The sequence below is a fragment of the Vidua chalybeata genome, chromosome 15, assembly GCF_026979565.1.
Source record: "Vidua chalybeata isolate OUT-0048 chromosome 15, bVidCha1 merged haplotype, whole genome shotgun sequence".
In the NCBI taxonomy this organism is placed as follows: domain Eukaryota; kingdom Metazoa; phylum Chordata; class Aves; order Passeriformes; family Viduidae; genus Vidua; species Vidua chalybeata.
The window spans coordinates 761381-782163 of NC_071544.1; the positions used below are offsets into that span (position 1 = coordinate 761381).

General features: G+C 48.1%; 1 protein-coding gene across 3 annotated transcripts in view; it reads left to right on the forward strand.

The window, feature by feature from the left end:
• Nucleotides 1-2144, forward strand: part of FGF18 (fibroblast growth factor 18) — a 64778-nt gene extending 62634 nt beyond the window's left edge. For all 3 annotated transcript variants that reach the window (XM_053956974.1, XM_053956976.1, XM_053956975.1), the window contains one exon: nucleotides 1150-2144. In XM_053956974.1, the coding sequence (XP_053812949.1) occupies nucleotides 1150-1416 (267 nt within the window). In that variant the 3' untranslated portion in view covers nucleotides 1417-2144. The remainder of the gene's footprint in view (nucleotides 1-1149) is intronic.
• Nucleotides 2145-20783: the final 18639 nt, after the last annotated feature.

Here is a 20783-nt window from a genome sequence, read left to right on the forward strand (position 1 = left end):
GTTTGGGTGGGCAGGGTTTAATAGTAGTATATGTAGGCCTAGTAGTATATGTAGTTCCAAAAAACTCATTTGATATCAGTGGGAAGCTGAATTGGGCTACAATGGAAATCCTTCCTTTGACTTTGCTGAGCTTCAAATGAAGTCTTGGGCAATGGTTTCTATCTACTTATCCTGTATCTACTACTGAATATCTTCTGATGCATAAATCAAAGTGCAAGTATACATGACGTGACATTCTGGGTACAGCACCAGTAACTCAGCAGTTAAAAGGCAAAATATTTTCTGGCAAAAGGTTATGGGTGAGAACAATTTCCTTTGTGCTCAGGGACTTGAAGATGCAGTTGTGTGATGCTGTCACTCCCTCCAGTGCTGCCTGTGCTGTGTGAGAGTCCTGGATGCAGAGATCCTTGTTCTGCTGTGTTCAAAGCCCAGTTCTGGGTCTGGTAGGATCTCCAGGCTGAGCTGAGCCCGGTTTGTCTTCAGGGCTCTCCAGGGTCCCAGGGACTGGAGTCGTGCCGGGGTCCCCAATGGCTCCAGCACCCCTAGAGCACCACGTGTGGTCCATCTGCCAGGGGATGCCCTGGGATCACATGGGGGAGAGTTTTCAAACTGCTGTGGAGGCTTAGACTGAATCTTTTAATAATTTTATTGGGATTTGGGTAGTTGTGGGTGAAAGCCCATAAGGTATTTCAGAAAACATCAGGAGTAAGGGGTAGAAGGGGAAACACTGTTGTTTGGGCTATGTGAGTTTCTGGGGTTTGGTTTTTTTCTGACTTAGTATGATGTTTCCCTGGCACGAATTCAATTCATCCTCTCTCCCTAAGGGAAAAAAGCAAAAGCTGGATTTTGTGCTTTGCTTGCAGTTGAAGGCACTGGACTGGCTAAAGTTAACTGTTGTCTTTGAAATTTTTTTCTCCCCTTGGATAAGAGCATTTAAAAAAAAGAAATTATGACCTCATGCTTTCATGCTTTAAAAAAAAAATCCATTTTAGCTGATGCTTGTTATGGCTCTTATTAACAATGTTTGAACCAAAAAAGAGGTCCAGATGTGATGATTTTATTTACGCCAAATTGGGTTTTGGTCACTGAGCTTGCATTTGGATTATTTATTTTTTCTTTCCTTTTTTTTTTTTTTTTTTCCTTTTTCAGCCTGATGGCACCAGTAAGGAGTGTGTCTTCATTGAAAAAGTCCTAGAAAACAACTACACGGCACTGATGTCTGCAAAATATTCAGGCTGGTATGTTGGATTCACCAAAAAAGGGAGGCCACGGAAAGGGCCCAAGACCCGGGAAAACCAGCAAGATGTACACTTTATGAAGAGATACCCAAAGGGGCAAATGGAGATACAGAAACCTTTCAAGTACACAACAGTCACCAAGAGGACTAAGAGAATACGACCCACCAACCCCAGCTAAAAACGGACAAAAATAGTGTCACAATAAGAAACCACAAAAAGAAAAAAAAAACTGCACCAGAGGAATATTTTTACATTAAAAATAAGGAAGAAGCTCTATTTTTGTACATTGTGTTTAAAAAAATAAAAATAAAAAAAATTAATAAAAGACTAGATGGCAAATGCTGGGGAAAGCTGTTCGGGATTTATTGTGACTTGAAAAATGAAATTAACTGCTCTATTTAAATTGACTTCTTATTGTTGATGACACACAGGTGCTTCTTTTGCTTTTTTTGGAAAGGACAACTTCTCAAGCATATCCCCAGAGGGAAAAAAAAAAAAAAAAAAAAAGAATTCTTAAAAATAAATAAATAAAACCAAAGAAAACCAAAGTTCTTTCCCAAAGTTACTGAGACCCTGCCCCGCCAAGTGCCGGTTGGCAGTAATCTATTTATTGCCTGCTACCCGCCGGCCAGGACAGGCGGTGGGAGCTGCAGGGACGAGGCCCGTGGAGCTCTCGGCGCACCGATCCTCTGTAACCCTCCTGACGACATAGGGAGTCACGGCTCTGTGATCCTGCATCCCGCTCACTTCTGGAGAATGCTGCTAACTACATTCAAGTGACTACAAGATGACCTACTACACCAATGATAAGGGAATATTTTAAAACCAGCTATATTATATATATTATATATATATAAGCTATTTATTTCACCTCTCTGTATATTGCAGTTCCATGAACCAAGTATTACTGCCTCAACAATTAAAAAAAATTATTTAAAACATATGTACATATTTTTGCTGTTCACACTTCTTTCCCCTCCCTGAGTAGTGGTTTTTTAATGCATATTTATCCTTTAAGCGAGGCCAGCAGGAAATGCTCAGGGTAGTTTCCCCACTATAAACCTCATTGCTGATTCTGATGTTCCTCCTGTTCCTTAACACCATCTTCCTCTTCCTCCTTGGTTGTTGCCACAAGGAAGAGTCTCAGTGGGGTGATGGTGGGCTGAGTGTGAAGGAATCCATGCCAGCGTTTTTCAAGAGCAGCACATTTGATACCTTGCAGTCCAAGGAATATTTCCTAAAGCTGTGGCCAAGCAGAAAGTAAACTGGAAAGTGAGTATCTGACTGCATTAACATGTACTTACGTGTGGCTTGTGTTTCCTTCATTAGAGCTTTTAGAGGGGCTCTTGCTTTCAGCTGTTTAATTCAAAATTGTGCCTTTTAAAACTTGCCCTCAGCCAGACAAATCCCTCTCCCTTGTCCTGCATGGTTCACCCAGCTCATCCAGGAACTTGTTTCCCTGGTCAGTCCAGCCAGCTTTCCTTCCAGGAATTTTGCACAGGATATGGGTGATGCAAAATGTCCCACAAATAGAAAGTGGGGAAAAGAAGCAGGATGAAGTATCAGATTTTAGCTGGAATGGCGATGGAGCCCAAGTGGAATTTTAAGGAGAAGCTCACTTGGCTTTTCCTTCTCTCTGTCTGCAGATATGGCTACACTCCCTGGTTACAGCCAGGGCTGGAAATGCTCAAAACCAATAAGAAAGATTTTCTTGTTAATCAGGAGAATGACTCTCCCCAGAACAAGCTTTCCCAAGATAACTTTGAGAGTGCAGCCAAATCCTGCAGATCAAAGCTGTTTGGGAGATGGTGCAGATAAGCATGCAAGCTTGAGGATGCTTATCTGAACCAATCTCCAAACTTTGCAAGCCTGGAGAAAAATGAGCAGTGCTAAGCAGGGTCACTCCACACTGCTCCAGGAGGAGCTGGGCAGCTGTACAGGTGATGCCTCAGGCGAGCTAAGCACAGGAGGTCACTCAACAGCCCCTGTCCCAGGGATTCCTGGGAGCTGCTCTCCTGGGGCACCTGGAGACAAGCACAGGAGCAGGACCCAAGGGTGGAATTGGTTGGTGGGGGCTGGCAGGCTTTGCCAGCTTTGTCTTCAGATTGATTCATGTGGGAAGGATTTGGGGAAAGTTCAGAGGAGTGCTGGGGTGGAGGATTGGGAGCAATTGGAGATTTGCTGTGTTAGTACCTCCAAGAGGAGACACCCAGTTGATTTCCAGAGTGAGAAAGGTTTTATCGGTGCCTTTCTTCTCCTTGAAATATTGCCATGGTTTCACTGTTAGAACAACAGAGTTTGTTTGCTACTGGAGAAATTCAAAGGAGTGGGGGCAATAAAGGCTGGAGCAGTGTGGGCAGAAGGGATCTCCTCTTCCAGACTGAGGCTGGGAGCAACCAGGGAGGATCTGCTCCCTGTCCCACAGTGGGAGATTGGCACATGGGAGTGATGGGCCATACAGCTAGTATGCAGCTGGGGCCTCCATGTCTCATGTCATCGGCTTACAGGAGTATTTCCTGGACAGCAGTGGTACAGGTTCCTCAGGCTGGGGAAAGGCAGTGTGGTGAGGAGATTGATGCTCACCTGGATTAGGTGATGCTGGAGGGATTTGTTGGCTGATGGTGCACATCGTTTGTATTTGACCATCTGCTTTCAGGCTTTATTAACAACAAAAGCAGGGGCAAAGGTGAGAAGAATTTGCAACTCGTCCCCTTTAGAGGACTGTCACGTTGGACAGAAGGGTGGTCTGGGTAGGAGACATTCAAAGACTGAACAGATATAGGGGAAATCCATCCTGTGCTCAGTGAGGGACAGCCCTGTGCATGGGCACATGGTTCTCCTGCCTGGGCTGTGCTTGGGGGTCGGGCCAGGAGCTGGTTAGAGGTGGTTGTCAGCAGCCCTGCTGGACAGGTCTCTCTCTGACATCCAGAGCAGAGAAATAGCTTGTCTATGGTGTTTAACCTCATTTTGTCCTTTCAGAAAATCTTCAGTCACCCTGAGATTTCCTGTGGAGACTTTGCATTTAATTTACTTTATAACTGAAGATTGTTAATGAGGATTTAATTGCTATTCTGGGATTCTCCTCAAGAGCGAGTATCTGGGTTTGAAACAACAGGTGTCTGCTAAGGAAGGTAGGAGCCTCCCCTGAAATGGAAAATGTAAACCCCCTCCCTCTGAATTACTATAATTTTGAAATTAAGGGGACTCTCAGGCAAAGGTATGGGAGCAGGAATAACAGTTCTTTATTAGGGAAGAAAATAAAAATAAAATAAACAATGCCGTAATACACAACAACACTGACAGAGTCAGAATATGACCTGACACCCTGTGGGTCAGGGTGTTGGTAGCCATCCCATTAAATGGTGGCTGCAGCCCTCCTGCAGTGCCAGCTGTGGTTCTGTTGGAGCAGTGAGCCTGTAGAAGGGTGTACTCTTCCTCTGAAGATCCAGTGGAGAAGACAGCTGCTCCTCTGGGAATCCAGTGGAAAAGGCTGACTGTGGTCTTCTATGTTGCGGATTATATCCAGTTAGGAATGCTTGGCTCCTCCCTCTGGGCAAAGCTTCTCAGCTAGGCTGAGTGCCTGGCCCAGGCAGGGCAAACCCTTCACCCCACAACACGCCATGGTAGTGTTGTTACCTGCCTGTGGCTTACCACTGGCCAAGAGGATGAAGAGTGTCCTGGTCCCTGTGCAAAGTGCCTTCCAGCCCCCTGCCAAGCTGCCCTGGTCTTCCTACCCCCTGCCACAGAACTGTCAGTGGGTGACTGAGTTCACATCCTTGCAGCTGGAGCCCCCAGGTTGGTGTGGTCGTTCCTGCTTAACAGCAGGGTTGTTCTGTTCTGTGTCTGCCTTGTTGATGCAAATGCAAGTGCCATGGTAGGCTCTGACCTGGAGTGCCCAACAGAGTCTGATCTGCCCCTCTCGGCCAGCAGCTGGCTTTTGGCAGCAATCCCTTGGGAGCACAGGCATGGGAAATCCGTGTTTGTTTCCTTGTGCCATTCTTGCAGTCTTTAGCTCAGGATCACTCCCCTGGTGCTAGGTCACACAGACAGTTTGGATGAGCTTTTCACAGATGTGAAGCAGTGCGGCAGCCTCTTTCAGGAGCATGTTTGCAGATTTAGCCCTGCCCTTCTGCACCTGCCCAGGTGTAGCCCACCTGTGACAGGAACTGATCCCTTCAGCTGCATCTCTTACACATCAGCATGTGTGATATCTGTGCAGTTGTAATTATAACAGCTTCTGGGAGCACGGCTGATCCATCTTCCAATAAATGTCATGAGGTGGACCAAGGGGAGAAGGAAGCAGTCAGGTCAAAAATAATGACGTTTTGGGAAGGGGTGCTGCCCTAGTAGTTAAGTGACAAGAAGACCCAATTTCTGTGTTCCCTTTTGGAGTTAAGGCCATAGTCTAAACAGGCTGGATGCCCTCATGTCTGTGAGCCCTCTGTGTCTGTGGGTGGATGTTGGAGTGGGGCAGAGCTTGGGGCAAAGCAGTGTGAGGCTTGAGCTCAGCCCAGCCCTGCCTGCTGCACCGCCTTGGTCTTTGCAGCAGCAGTTTACTTACCTGCTCATGGAAACATGGCAAAGTGAAAGTTAGGTCTGGCTTAGGCAAACAGCCAGCCTAGACCAGCTCTTGGAGCAAGGCTTGATGGGCCATAAGGGTGGTGATCTGCACCATGTGCCTGGTGATGTCCATCAGCTTTCCTTGATTCTCTGCTCAATTTGGTGTCTCTGTACTTTCACAAAAGCAGTGGAACAGGAGTTCAGCCATGATTTTAGACTCCAGCTGGAGAAGATGGTGTTTATGTTGTTTAGGAGAGCTTGTCCACCAAGGAAGATCTGACTGAGCAATTGGAGTCAGCTCTAGTGGGACAGGTTGGGTATCAGAAAACATGGGTTACTTTAGCTCCCAGAGCACACTGTGTTACCATGCCTTCCTTTGGGAAAAAACGTTGGAATAGGTGAAAATGTGTGTGTGTGTATAGTGGTAATTGGGCTTTTTTAGGTCACTGGATTACTCTACAACACAAGTATCTGCTGATTGATAGGACCTCTGTGTGTGGGGGGGTCTGTACATTCCCGTGAGCCCTGCTCAGTCATTCTCATCCAACAGAGGGAAAAGGGTCACACAAAGCAGCGGTGTCCCTCGGGAAAATAGCTTTTCTCTGCTGTCCACTCTCAAGGTATTAAACACCATGGGTTGTGTCTGCTGTGAGGCAGAGCAGGTATATTCCTATGCAGAATTTCCTGGTGCTGTGCCAAAGGGTGGAAGTTTATACTTAAGATTCACAACAGCTGTTTAAAGTACCTATGTCTCGTGCCAGCCGTACCACCTGAATGGCCAAGGGATATATATAAAACTTCAATTATTTTTTGAATGTTTGTTGTTATTCATTTGGAGACAGATGAGAGGAGATTCCTCACAAATGATGTAACCTATGTAGACTGTTATTTCCAACAGTGTGAGCTGAAAAATTAGGGAGGAAAAACCAGGTCAAACTGAAACTTTTCTTTTTTTTCTTTTCAAGCAAGACAAAGTTCTGAGTGGAATGATTTGAGTTTTCCAGAGTCATTTAATTCAGTCTTAGTGAGGATTTATTTAATTTCTTTAAATACATGTGATTTCACAGGGTAAGAAAAGAGAAATAGAAGTTTCAAAGTTAAAAAAAAATCATGTGATGCGTAAAATAGTCTCCCTGCCTATTTGTCAGTTGAAACTGATTTGAGCCCCCCACTGAACCTTCAATCCTTTGGCAGTTTTCTGTTGCTTTAGCAAATGCTGCCTTTCTCCACTCGCTGAGGCCCTGGATGGAACCTTTTCTGGAGCCCACAGATGGGTGCACAGCCCAGACCTTCTCTCTGTCCCACCCATTCCTGTTGCCCTCCTTCTGCCCACCCCCTTTTATAAGAGGCTGAATCCTGGCTGATGGTAGCAAAGCTCAGAACACTCTTTTCTTTCCCGTGGCATTTTTAGTGCCTGTGTTAAGGTGCCAATGCAAGGAGATCTACACTGTGAGCATCCTCCAGAATGCCCATCCCTCAGCAAGGTCTGGCACATACTGGGGGCTCCGTGGCCATCAAGACCTGTGGATTTAGTGGTTACTGACACAGACAAGCCAAGCTGTGAGCTCTGGGCTGGTAGTGACCAGTCCCTCACTGTTTGTTGTGGGTGGGACTTGTTTCTACTCAGAAAATTACGGAAAGTTTAGTCCAACCAATGCAGCGTGAAGGTGGCTGACACCTGCCTGGGCAAGGGCTGATTCCCAGCCTTGGATCAGACTAAAGGGTTACTGTCTGCACATCCCAGGGGCTGCCAGGCTGGAGGACCTGTGGCTGAGCCACAGGAAGCATAACTGAGTTATGCTGGGCTTGGAAAACAACCGGTTGAGTTTCCCAAGCCACATCAAACCCATCTAAAGAGAGATGAATTGGTCTGCTCAGGCCTAAAGGATAGAAAACACTGCCTTTGTTTTGAAAAAAACAACCACAGCGGCCAGGAATAACAGAAGACATAACCGCACCAAAGCCTCTGATGGGAGTTTCCTCCTGGGTTAAGCAGCACAGGCATCCTGAAGTTTGTGGTATGTTTTGAGGGATGTCCTGGATGCAGGACAGTGTGGCCCAGCTGGGGGAAGCACTGCAGGTGATGCTGATGTTCCCCTTCCGAGCTGAGGGCTTCTTCCTCCCTTGGAATGTGTTTTCAGTGGCTTATACAATCCCAGTCTTGGAAGGGCCAGTTCTTTTCTGCCGAAGAGGAAATTCTGAACCTGCTTTTGTCCTGAGTGAATGCAATGAGCTATGGCAATCATGGGAGAAATTTGTAATTGAAATATTTCACCCCAAAACTTTGCAGCTTGGAGATTCAGAGACATGTGCTCATTTTGGGGCACACCCCTATGGCTACCCAGGAGAGAGGTGCCACCAGAAGCTCTGGCATGCATGGAGCAGCAAGGGCGCAGGGAAAGGCTGTCCCAGTGTGTTGTGAGGCTGTGCAGAGTCAGTAGCCCCTGTGGTGGCCAGTTTGGAGCTGGATGGGATCAGAGCCCACCGTGGCCAGCTGAGAGGTGACTGTGGCCAGCTGGGAGGTGACCATGGCACAGGCCTGGAGCTGCTGCTGGCCACAGGGATTTGTGTGTGAGGCTGGAGGGAGCGGCCAGGAACCAGAGTGAAGGCAATGGTGTGCGAGGGATGGGCCATGGCCCGTCAGCAGGGCCTGAGTTCCAGGGTAGTAGCATGTTACTTTGATCAGATGATCGGATTTGCATGAACCAGAATGTAAAAATCTTGGCTGGGGTTTACAAAGGAGTCTAGAGAAATGAGCTGTCTCTTTATGTGTGTATCTGACATGAGCACTGAGTGAAAACCCTTCCATTCCTTGGTGGGACCATTTTCCAAGGAGAGACAGCTATGTAGAGCTTAGATGTTGTTCACAGCCATGGCAGGCTTTTGGGCTGTGATCATCTCTGCTTGAGAGCTTTCAAAAGGATAAAATGAGCCTCCTATTATAAAGACTGAAAATAATCCTAAATGAATAACACACATGCAGCTTTCACAGGCACACATTTCTGAGCCATTGGAAATGTTGGCACATGCAAACAAACAAAAACACATGTCCCAGACCTCTGGTTTTCATAGATTCCTGCATGCCATGACATTTGGGGGGGTGGCATTGCCAAGAACTAATGAACCAGATTCCCGGGCTTGACTTGCAGAGCTGGCTTGGGGATGCAAGGACAGACAGAGGAGGCCTTTGGGCTTTAGACAGGCTCTGGGGACCACAGCATCGCAGGAGACCCTGCATGGGGTCACTGCCCATGGGGGGACAGGACAGGGGGAAAGCTGATCCCCATGGGGCAGGGTGGGCAGTGAGGAGGTTCCAGAGAAAGGTGTGCAATGGGGAGGCTCTGGAGCAAGGTGTGCAATGTGGAGGCTCTCTAGAAGCAACCTGAAACCAGGGATCTGAGACCCAACTCCTCTGAAAGGCAAAGAGGTGATGGAGAGCAATTACTTGGAAACCCACATCTGACGGCAGTGCCTAAAGCACTCCCTGGAGAGAATGTCTGGGTGAGTTGCCTGTGTGTGACTCCATCTGATCTTAAAGTTGCCATGACAGTGACAGTGGCAATCACCATCAGAGCCAGCACCAGCCTCTGGGGACCCTGAGGGCGAGGGATAGGGACCCTGCATCTGCCTAGAGCTGGCAGAGAGCTGGGCTTGTGCAGGCTGTGCCCTGGGCACACGAGCTGGGTGATCACACAGCCCGTGCGCACCATCTGTCTGCCTGCCTGTCTGGATTCCTTGAGAAAGGTAAAACACCGTTTCCTGTAGGGTCAGATATTTTGGAGGGGGAAGAAAGCAATTTGTGGCTATGTTGTCTGCCTGATCAAAAGTGTTACTGGACTGAGCTACACAATGTGCACTCCTTAAACCGGTCCCAATTAGCCCTTCTTGCTAATGCTGCGTTTCATTCCTGGGAGACTGCACTGGGAGAGCTGTTATGACTTTGTGATTGTGCACATACCTTTATGTGCTTTCATTCTTAATCCCCTTTTTGCAGAAGCCAAAAGGTCTTCCAGCCAAAAAGGAAATCAAAACCTTTTGTTGGCTGCTTCATAAGAATTAAGGGTGGGATGAAGGTTGTAGCAGGATCTTAATTAGCCATTGTAAATAATGAGAGCGGCAGTGCCTGCAACCATATACCACCTTGGGTTGAGATATTGTCAGACCACACAAAGCTAGGTGAATGGGCAGCACAATGGCAGATAAAATTCACCCCTGATAACTGCAAGGCAAGGCATGGTGAGGAATAATTCGAGCTGTGCCTGCACTCTGTCGGGTTCCACGTTAATTTTAGTAATTTACACTTACAAAATGAGTGCAATAACAGCCACTCTGGGGTCTTTTTTCCTCTTTGCTGTTATGAGAGTAAAACAAAATATGAGGATGGTTAAAGAGAGGGATGTAAAATATTCCCTAATTCCTGTCTGCTCACAGCATAGATCCGGAGGAGACCCTTGCTAACACACCAAGCTTCTCTCTGGATATCTGATCTCAAAAGGGGATATAGTGGAAATAATAAGTGTTCAGAGGCTGACAATGAAAATACTTAGAGGCCTGGTGAGGGAATGCTTTATGTAGGTATTGAAAGGACTGTGCCTACTTCATTTAGAGACAGAAAAGTAATGAATAGTCTAGACTGCAGAGAAAGGAAATTGGGATCTCCCATTCACCTGCTCTCCCAACACAGAGAAATTCAATGAAAGGCAGCAAATGTCAAAACTGCTGAAAGAGAGGGGTTCTTGACTTGGGGAAAATTAACATGTAGCATGGAAATTAGCTTTGGGTTCAGACAGTGGGAGCCTGGAGAGCAACCTCAGAGGGGCAGGGTGTTGGTCAGCACACCCGTGTACAGACTGGTGCTTCACCCATCCCACCCAGTAAAAACCACTGGGGTTCAATCTTGTTTCATCCATGTTAAATAGCTCTGGAAAAAGAATGAAATAACTCCACATGTGCTCTGAGTCCTTGCCCTGTCCTGTGTCACAGAGGCCTGCTGTTCTCGCACTCCTGTGCTGGCTGAAGGAGCACCAAAGATGTTCCATGATGGCCTTGCAGGACACTTGTATGGTCCATCCTCGCTCTTTTACCTTTCCATCCCCACAAGAAGCTCCACAGGCACCTCCTCCAATGAGACTTTTGAGACCTTTGCCCATGTGGCAACCCTGGTTGCAAATCCTACCTTGCCTTTTCTCTCGGTGCTTTTTAGATTCCAAGGCCTTTCCTGTGTCAGAGAGGGACCATCCCATTTACTCATCATCAAGACAGCACCAGTGTGGGATGTGGCAGGGATGTATGGCTGTGTGTTGCATGAAGTCAGAGAGGAGAACTGTCCTACTCCTCCACAGGGTGACCCAGACATTGCACAGTCCTCGCTGCCTTTCACGTCAGCCAGCCAGACAGCTGAGCACAAGTGGTCCCATTCTGGAAGTGGAGAAGTTGGGATTACTCGTCTGTTCTTGAACATGGCAAGTTTTGCCCTCAGTGTTTCACAGCCTGATCCTACAAGCTCCTCACACACATTCGGGCTGAGATCTTTTGTGGCCTGAGGGATTTAAGTGCTTGAGTCCCATCCGTTTGGCAACTTACAGCCAGATTTCTCCTGTGGTTTCAGGAGGAGATCCATGCACATGACAGTCCCTTTGCTCTGGGGAGCTAAATTGCTGCATGACATGGTTTGCTGGGAAGCACCACAAACAGCTGCAGGGTGGGAGCGAGTGTGTCTCCAGAGCTCTGGGCCCTGCCATGGTTGGTGTCATCTCCAGGAGCAGCAGGGGCTGGGCTGGGCAGCGCGGCTGTGGGCCCAGCTGTGGGCCCGGCCCGGCTGTACATGCTGCCAGCAGACACTGCCGTGGGTGGTCGGAACGCGGACCGAGGTGCCCTAATCTCTGATCTGCTGCAGCAGCCAAATGATTCAGGGCTGGAGGTTTGTTTCTTACCTGTGCAAGGTGTGAGCCCAGACCACAGCCTGCTTGTGAGACAACACAGTGAGGACAGACCCTCACTCTTTCTAGGTGGCTCCTCCAAACATGGGCTGGCTTCACTCAGGTGCTGGGACCACCTGCCAGCAGCTGAGCCACAAGCCAGCAAAGCCCTTCTTCCTCTCAGGGCATCATTCTCCAAGTGTATGGAGCAAGCCAGATCCCACAGGCAGCTCCCAGCCTCCTCGAGAGGAAGGGATCGCCTTCAGGAAGTGACTGACTTGGCAAGTAAACCAAAACCCTGCCCTTGGATGGAATTCATGACATGTAAATTTATAGGTGACTTCTGTGTAGCAAGGGAGCAGTGATGGAGTGAATCCTTATGTGCTTCATTAAACACCTTTCCACCTGAGCCAAGAGGTTCCTACGCCAGAGCAGCAATCAAAGCCTCTCCTGGCAGCCTTACAGCCACAGGGAAAAGGGCCAGCAAGCTCCAGGGTTGGTTTGGCTGTGAGCAGAGAGGAGCAATGACACCTGAAGCAGCCCTGCTGGTGGGGTGATGATTTTGTGACCTCTCCTGCTCAAAGAGGTCAGAAAATCATTGCTCCAGGAGAAATTACCCCAAGTTCTTGAAAAATGGCAGAAAAAATGATTCAAAGGAGTGCATGGAATGAAAGATTAAAAGTCATTTGGTTTCCAGAGAAGTGGTGATGGGTGCAGGTGAAAATGCGACTATGGCTGGAGGTTAGAGAATCAGGAGAGGGCTGTGCCTCTGTCTTCTGGCAAATAACTGGAGCATTTTGTTCTGTTATCTCCTTTTGGGTGTGCATTATCAGCTTCACATCTGCCAAGCAACTTCTCTGCTGTTTGAAAGGTGTAGCTGGTTCCTGAGCAGGAAGCACATCTTCCTGGAGGGCGCAGGGACACCCGCTAGAGATGCTGGATGTGCTGGGACGATGGAGGGGACAATGTGAGCACCCACCTGCACGGGGAGAGTGCAGGGCCTCCCTCCAGTGGAGCCCCTTGCTCTGCTGTATCTCAAACACATGCATTTGGTGTCCTGCATGGATATCAGGGGTAAATTGAGTCAATTATCTTCCACCATCTCTGTTGAAAGTGGTATTTAATCCTTTCCTTTAAACCTTTTATCTGACACTAAATGGTCATTAATTTAAAAGAAAAAAGTTAAGCTGACTCACTTTCCAGCTGGAAAAACCTTTAGAGTTGCAATAAAAATGCACCGAGGTCATGTACTGATAACATTGTTCTAGGGAACAAACAAAAAACACCGTTAGTTTTGTATTCACTATATTTTTCTGGGCAAATGAATTAAACAAACAGGATCACTGGTTTGTAACTTGTGGGCATATGATTGTATTTCCTATTAGATCTTCCTGGAAATTTCCTGAGTTGGAAGAAACATTTAAATTATAACCAGCAACACATTTCTGGTGGGAATCTCTCCCAGTCATAAAAAATAAGGAAGTCTTTAGGCTGATGAGGAGGAATTCAGATTCATCTCCCCAGTGTTTTCAGTCAAACGCAGGAACCCAAGACCCTTCTGCTCTGGGAGTGAGGAGGGATGCTGCTGGGAATCCAGGCATCCTTGCTCAGGCTGTGGGTGCAATGGGGAAAGCAGGAGACCTGACTCACCTGCCTGTCCTTCTCCATGGACGCATCAGCTGTTTGCATCGTTAAGGAACAAGTCTTTGCTCACCTACATCCAACACCTATACCTACACTGTACCACCCTGGAGGAGAGCGCAGGTTTTCTCCCAGGGCTTCTCTGGCTGGGATGTGTCACAGAATCACAGACTGGCTCAGTTATTAAAGCTCATCCAGTCCCACCCCCTGCCATGGCAGGGACATCTTCCACTGTCCCAGGCTGCTCCAAGCCCCATCCAGCCTGGCCTTGGACACTGCCAGGGATACAGGGGCAGCCACAGCTGCTCTGGGCACCCTGTGCCAGGGCCTGCCCACGCTCACAGGGAAGCATTTCCTCCTGCTATCCAATCTGACCCTGCCCTCTGGCAGTGGAAAGCTGTTTAAAGGAACAGCAAGGGAGCCACACTTGGTGGGAGCTGCTGGGAGAGTCAGTGCCCCTTTCTGCTCTGACCATGGTGTCACCCAGACAAGGATGGTTGGTGCAGCTGGGGTCCTGGAGAAGATCCCACCACACTGTGCACCAGTGACCACCTGCCCTGGGCACACAGGGACACCCTCACTTGTGCCTGGTCCTGGCACCATCTCAGGGGACACCTTCACCAAGGCCATGCTGAACCTGGGGTTGGACTGGGATGATTGAACAAGGACTAAACAAATCAGGAGTCAGCTAGGGGTCTGGTGAAATATGACTGAGAATTTTGTCATTTGTGCCTTGGAAAGTACAGCTAAAGGAAAAGGATTAAGTTTTGCATTTTTTTAACCAGTTTTTTTTTTTTCGTGGAAAATTCTTTGTCTTTTACCAGCCTAGAAAAAAAATATAAAACTATTGAAATGTGAAAAGAATGCATTTCAGGTCCCAGGTTTTCTGCTTTTGACAAAAAAACCAAGCTTCCTTCAATGAAAAATTTTTCTTACCTGTAAATGTGTGGAGATTTCCAGCCAGCTCTTACATTGATTATTCGGTTCATAAGATTTGAAATGACAGTGATGAATTTTCCCATGGTTATCAGTGCAGTGCCAGGCCCTCTCCTCCTGGCCCCAGCCCTGTGTCACCCATGGCAGGGCAGCACTGAGCCAGAGCAGGGGACCAGGGGGGAGGTCAGCTGCTGGGTGAATCAGGGCTGTGTTGACACGGCCAGTCCAGCTCTTGCCATCCAAATGTTTGTGACCAGTTTGTATCTGAAGCCCCAGAGCAAGGTGTGCTCTGACCTCCTTGCCAGGATCCATGTGCTCGGTGCTGGAGGCATCATTTCCAGGAAGCAATCCTGCTCCTTGTTTAATTACTTCTAAAGTATAGATTGTGTGGTCCATGAGCCACTGCATTGGTGCTGCTGAATTTACAAGGGATGGATAAAGTTACAGCAGTGAAACCTCTCCCGTGGCTGTGGGAGCTCTTCTGTGCCCCATGAGGTCCTGCTGATTTCAGGGAAGGTTTGTCACCAGGTAAGTGAATGAGAACTGACTCCAGCCTTTAGGCCTGGGTCTGTTTTTATATGTGGATGCTTTACTAATAAGCCACACGCCCTGGCTGTGGCTGCCCCCTTAATGTGTGGCAAGTGGGTTATTTGCACTTGTTTGAGCATTTTGCTTGTGCTGGCAGGGAGCCGTCCATCCCTCACTACCTGCCCTACTGCATTTGCCATAGCCAGGGAGCTGGCAGGACCAAAGGCTTGTGGAGCTCCGTGTACATCCCAGGAACTCAGTCCTGGCCGGGTTTTGTGGCAGTAACAGCCATAAAGCAGAACAGCCACGACGGGCAGGAGCGAGAGCAGCCCCCATCCCTGCTGCTGCTGCTGCTGCCGTCCATGGCTGCCAAGCTCTCCATGTTGAACCAGGGTTTATTGAGGCTGTGCTTTTTGGGGCTAGAGGTTTGTCCAGCATTTAGCACACCAGGGGCTTTGCATGAGAAAATGGTAACTGAAAGGCAGGACAAAGCACGACAGAAATTACAAGGAGCGTGAGCCCCTTCCCTGTGCACAAGAGCTGCTGTGAGAGGCTCCTGTTTGCATAACGAAGAGCTCGGCTTTTGCTGTCTGCCTGACTCATTTATGCTTTTCTGCAGCTCTGAGCCCCAATCCAGCCAGACTTGACATTAGCAGATGCCAAATGAATATTTGCACAAATGTTCACCAGCGAGTTTTTGTGCCACTCCCTCCCTCAAGGTGGCAAGTGTGGGTGTGGAGAGCTGCCCTGCCCCTGTTTGCGAACATGTCCCTTTGAACTCCCTGGCGGGGAGGGTGAAAGAGAGGGGAAAAGGTTTTCCAAGCAAGAATATAAAAATAATTATTAAAAAAAGTCACCTGAACAGGTTCCAGCCTGTGTTATTTTGTTGTTAACCCAGAAACCTGTGGATACCAAAATCTGGGAAAGGAGTGGAGGAATGGAAACGGCCTCAGTAAGAGCGCGAATGTGGTGAGCAAGAAAGCAGAGCTGAAAAAGCCTCAAATCATGACTTTGCTTTGTTGATATGAAAATTAGACACATACAAATTAGCTAGGAAATATCCTGTTTCTTTCAGGGTGTTGGGGGAGAAGGAGGTATTAACCTTAGAAAGGGAGATCTCTGGCCACCCCAGGGAAGGTGGGAAGTAAGTGTCGGGTGATGTGTTGACTTAAATGCAGGAAAGGAGCCTGCTGCCGGGAGGAGCACTAATCCTGCATCTGCCTTTTGGGCTGCGGTTGTTAACATCCTCCTTTGTCTCCTGGACGCAAGGGCACCGTTCCAAGGGGTGCCCACACACTGTCCCGGGCAATGGGCCCCTGCCTTGGCTGGGAAGGGCAGAAAGGGCCAGCTGGGCAGGGGTCTGCAGCTGAGGAACCCAAAGCTGCTCACCTGGAGGCCGCCCGTGCTGGGCACAGCAGCGGGTGCTTTGCCACATACAGGGAATCGCAGGGATTTGGTGGTGGCTCCCGTGGGAGCAGGACAGACCCTTCTCCTTCCCACAGCCCCTCAGAGGCTCAGGTGGGAGGCAGAATCCAGCCACCTTTCCCAGACCTCCTGAGGCTCGAGCTGGGTTTGTCATGAGCCTGGGAGTGGGAGCAGCAGCAAAATGCCTGAGGATGGAAGAGTTAAGCACACCCTGGCAGCACTCCCCTGCCTCCCCTCCCCAGGCTCATCTAGCAGATGGGGGAAATACTAATTATCCCGAGCGAGTGGTAGCTGTGTGGTGAGGGTGATGCTGTCCTGGAGCTGTGCCATGCCGCTCAGCACAAGGCAGCGCTGCCGAGGGAACGGGGTGAGCCCGTCCAGGGTGACCCGCGGGGATGTGGTGGCACCAGCCTGGCAAGAGGATGCTGCAGCAAATCCTGTGTTCAGGAATCAAAGCAAGGGCTGGAAATAGGCTTGGCTTTTCCCATCCTGCCGTACCCTTGCTTTGGGCACATTGATATCCCTAATTCCTCCCAGGAATTCCCAAAAGAACAAGTAGTTTTTAACCACTGCAGTTGGTCTTTGCAGGTAACTGGAAAACTGCTCTGGTAGAGACGGTTTTGTTAAAAAACAAGCAAACAAACAAAAATCCACGGATTTAGCATGTCTGAGATGCCAAAGGTGCCTTGTCAGCAGGCAGCTTGTCCCTGGGTTTTTCAGGGTGGAGAGACAGGTTCCAGTTGTGTCTTCTGAGTGAGGGTCTGTGAGTCTGCCCCTCCCTTCTCCCCCAGCTCCCTGCCACCACTCTGGGCTCTGCAGATGAAAGCTGCATTCCAAACAAAGCATTATTGATTATCATCCCCTCGAATTTCAGAGCGGGTTTGCATTTCATGTACATGCCACAGTCCAACAGGCTTGCTGGAATAAATAACACATGGGAGCTTGTTCATATGCCGAGTCAATAGGGAGCTGTCGGCTTTCATGTGATTTCACACATTTTTTCAGCTAGCTCAGCAATCCAAATGCAAAAATCCAGCAAACAGGGACATCTTGTTTATTTCTGACAATCCCTGGAGAGGACTGTATCCGTAAACCAATGAATGGATTACACTCATCCATAGATGATGGGGTTTTTTCCATCTGTGACAGATATTATATGGAAAATCTCCATTTAATATCTGATCCAAGAATAATTCAATACAAGTGAGTAATATAAGTTAAAAATGCTGTAAGTTCTGCTTAACTCCTTCAGGGTGGGGGGCAGAAGCTGGTGGAATGAAGCTTGTGTATGGTATCTCCTCTCAGTGACCTGACATCCATACAACTCTGAGGAGCACAGCCTGTGACCAAGTGATCAGGTTTGGACCCTTCTGAAGGACATGCTAAAAGCCTGGCTGGGAAATGAACAAGGGGTCTGAAAGGCAGAGGTTGTAGGTAGATCGCCGTCAGTGTTGTCATGACAGTCTTCTGGAATAGTCCAGAGTCTTGGAATCAGAGAATCACAAAATCATTTGAGTTGGAATGGACCTTAAAAATCACCTCATCCAATCTCCTGTCACGGCAGGGACACCTCCCACTGTCCCAGGCTGCTCCAAGCCCCAGTGTCCAACCTGGTCTGGGATACTGCCAGGGATCATGGGGCAGCCCCAGCTTCTCTGGGCACCCTGTGCCAGGGCCTGCCCACCCTCACAGGGAACAATTCCTGCCCAATATCCCATCCATCCCTGTCCTCTGGCACTGGGAGCCATTCCCTGTGTCCTGTCTCCCCAAGCCCTTGTAAAAAGTCTCTCTCCATCTTTCTTTTCTTTAGGCACCCTTTAGGCCCTGCAAGGCCACACTGAGCTCACCCCAAAGCTTCTCCTCTCCAGGTGAACAATCCCAGCTGTGCCAGCCTTTGCTCCCAGCAGAGCTGCTCCATCCTCTGCTCATCCTGGAGCCTCCTCTGTCCTGGCTCCAGCAGCTCCAGCTCCTCCCTGTGCTGGGCCCAGGGCTGGGGCAGCTCTGCAGGTGGGGGCTCACCTGGGCACAGGGACAGAATCCCCCCTTACCCTGCTGCCCACGCTGCTTTTGATGCATGATATAGATAGATATAGAAATATATACATACACATGCCTATGCATCCATAAACACACACATACAGCCACACACCCATTAGATATACACATACACATATGTGTGTGCCTCTCTGTATTCACTGGTAGCCTCCCAGCATCCCAAAGCTTTGTCCTTGACCCAGTGACAAGCAGGAGAGGAAAGGCAGCAGATGGGTGCAGACAGAGAGCGAGCGCAGGGAGAGCCGAGCCAATATTGCTCACTATGATAGACAGTGGTCTTAGCACACCAGCAGCCTAATGCAATGTTTCTTGCTGTCAATTTTTTTGGTGGATATGCTGGCAACGGATGGATTTAAGGAGGAATGTGAAGTGTCAGAGCTTGCTGCTGTTTGCAGGGATATTCCTGGTGCAGAGGAGGACACTGGGGCCCATCAGTGTCAGTGGAAAGGAGCAGGCACAATGATTTATTGCTGAAAGTCCAGCTGAATTTAATGTATGTTTTACTTGCCTGGAGACTGGTTCTCCTTCAAATACAATGGGAATGAGACCTGGGGCTGGCTGTGGGCAAAAACAAGCAGAGGAGAAAAATAAAGTTTTACTATTATGATTGAATTTTGTATGGGATAGATGTTGGGCAACATTTCCCCTTTTCATCCTGCCCCTCTGCATTCTGATATCCCTGAGTACCCTACCTTGTTCTGTCAGTCATGGACTCCAAATGACTGTGCAGAATTCAGGAATATTTTGGAACATATGTTCCCCCACCTATCTGGGGCCAAATATTTCCTTTTTTTTTTTTTTCCCTACAAATACAAGGGAGGAAGTAGCTGATTAACACATTCATTACTCATTTTTGGTACAGCACAATCCAAACATCTCGGGTATATCCCCTGATTTTTGTTATGAACACATTACACACTCCCTGAGAAACAGCTGTGGAGCATTTTGTTCTTGAGAAATTAATTCAATTTTGTGTCTTCCCAATAAACAAAAATTATATCGTCATTAGTGTGGAGTAGATTTGGCTAAACCTGCTGCCTTGAAGATGCTTGTTTATGGTTAGAGCCCTGCCAGCTCTGGTGCTGAGGTTTATGGAGTTGTATAACGTTTGTGTGTGTTCCTGTGCCTTTACTGTTCAATTGGTTAGCAAAGAAAGAGGAAATCAGATTTGTTAGCAATAAAGTAGTGTACAATAGCTATTAAAATAGGGTAATTGCATAATTAGCACGGTAGTGGTAACTCACCCAGCATGAACAACAGTAAAACAGGCCCCTGTTTCCCTTGGTCCGACTTGAGCCGGGACCCTGACAAAACTTCCAAAATGGTTATTTAGTAGAAACACCCACGAAAAACTTAAAAGCCATCGTAAAACTGAGAAGGGAGGCCCAAAAAACCACAGGGAAGCCAAACACTTTCAAAGAAACAATAGTAAATTAGGTGTTAAAGATATAAAAGCCTGTTCCCTAACAATTTAATTAGGTAGCATGTCTGTTACAGACATTATGCTGCTAGGTTTGGAACCCATGGCAGGGCCTCACAGTTCTCAATTCACACTAGCCCCCAAGAGAGGAGTTTGTTATGAAGGACTGATGTTTTTGCTCTACAGAAAAGTATGATGGTAATCAAGTGAAAATGGCAGGTAGCACAAGAAATTACTATTTTTCTTTGCAACTTTCCGTGACATATATTTACAGTAATTAAAAGCCGAGTTTGAAGAATAGTTCTGGTTTTAATTAGCACCTGCTTCAGTTTCATCTGAGCTCATTCCCTCAAAGAAGGATCAAAACAACAACACTTCCCTGAAATGAGCTTGAGTTTGAGCAGTGTGAGATAAGGCTGCCTCAGCTCCTGTCCTGCCTGCAGGAAAGGGGCTCAACCCTTGCCTGGGTGTGCAGCCTTGCCTGTGGTCTCTTTAACTCCTCCTGCAGCCACACAGCATCTCTCCTACTTGAGAGTGAACCTCTTCTTGCCCATCTGAAATTTGGCTGGTGGGATTCTGGCTCCACTCCCAAAAAAGGGAATCCTGATGGCTTTCATAGAGTCACAGTTTTGCCTGGGCTGAGACCACTGTTAGTGACTTCTAAGATTAAATTTGTGAGGTGGAAGTGGGGACAGGAGTGCCAGGGGAGGGAAGGGTTTTGCTTATTAAGAGGCTGCTGTTAAATGGAAGGGACAGTCCAAGTGCCTCAGTGTTGCTCAAAAAGTCACCCCATCACTGGACACTGTGATAAAGCCTCTGCTTTTACCTCTGAGGCTCTAAAGGTGTGGCTTTTTTCTCTTGATGGCAAAAAGGGTTGCAGTTAATGACTGCTGTAGAAAGAAAGGGATCTTGTGGGAAGATTCTGCCTGACCTCTACTCAAAGGTAGGACACTCAGCAGTAATTCCTGCTGTGCTCAGGGCAATTTTTAGGGATAAAGTTTCCATCAGTGTTGCTTGATGGTTTGTTCTTCCATCACCTCCCAGCAGTGTTTATACCCAGGA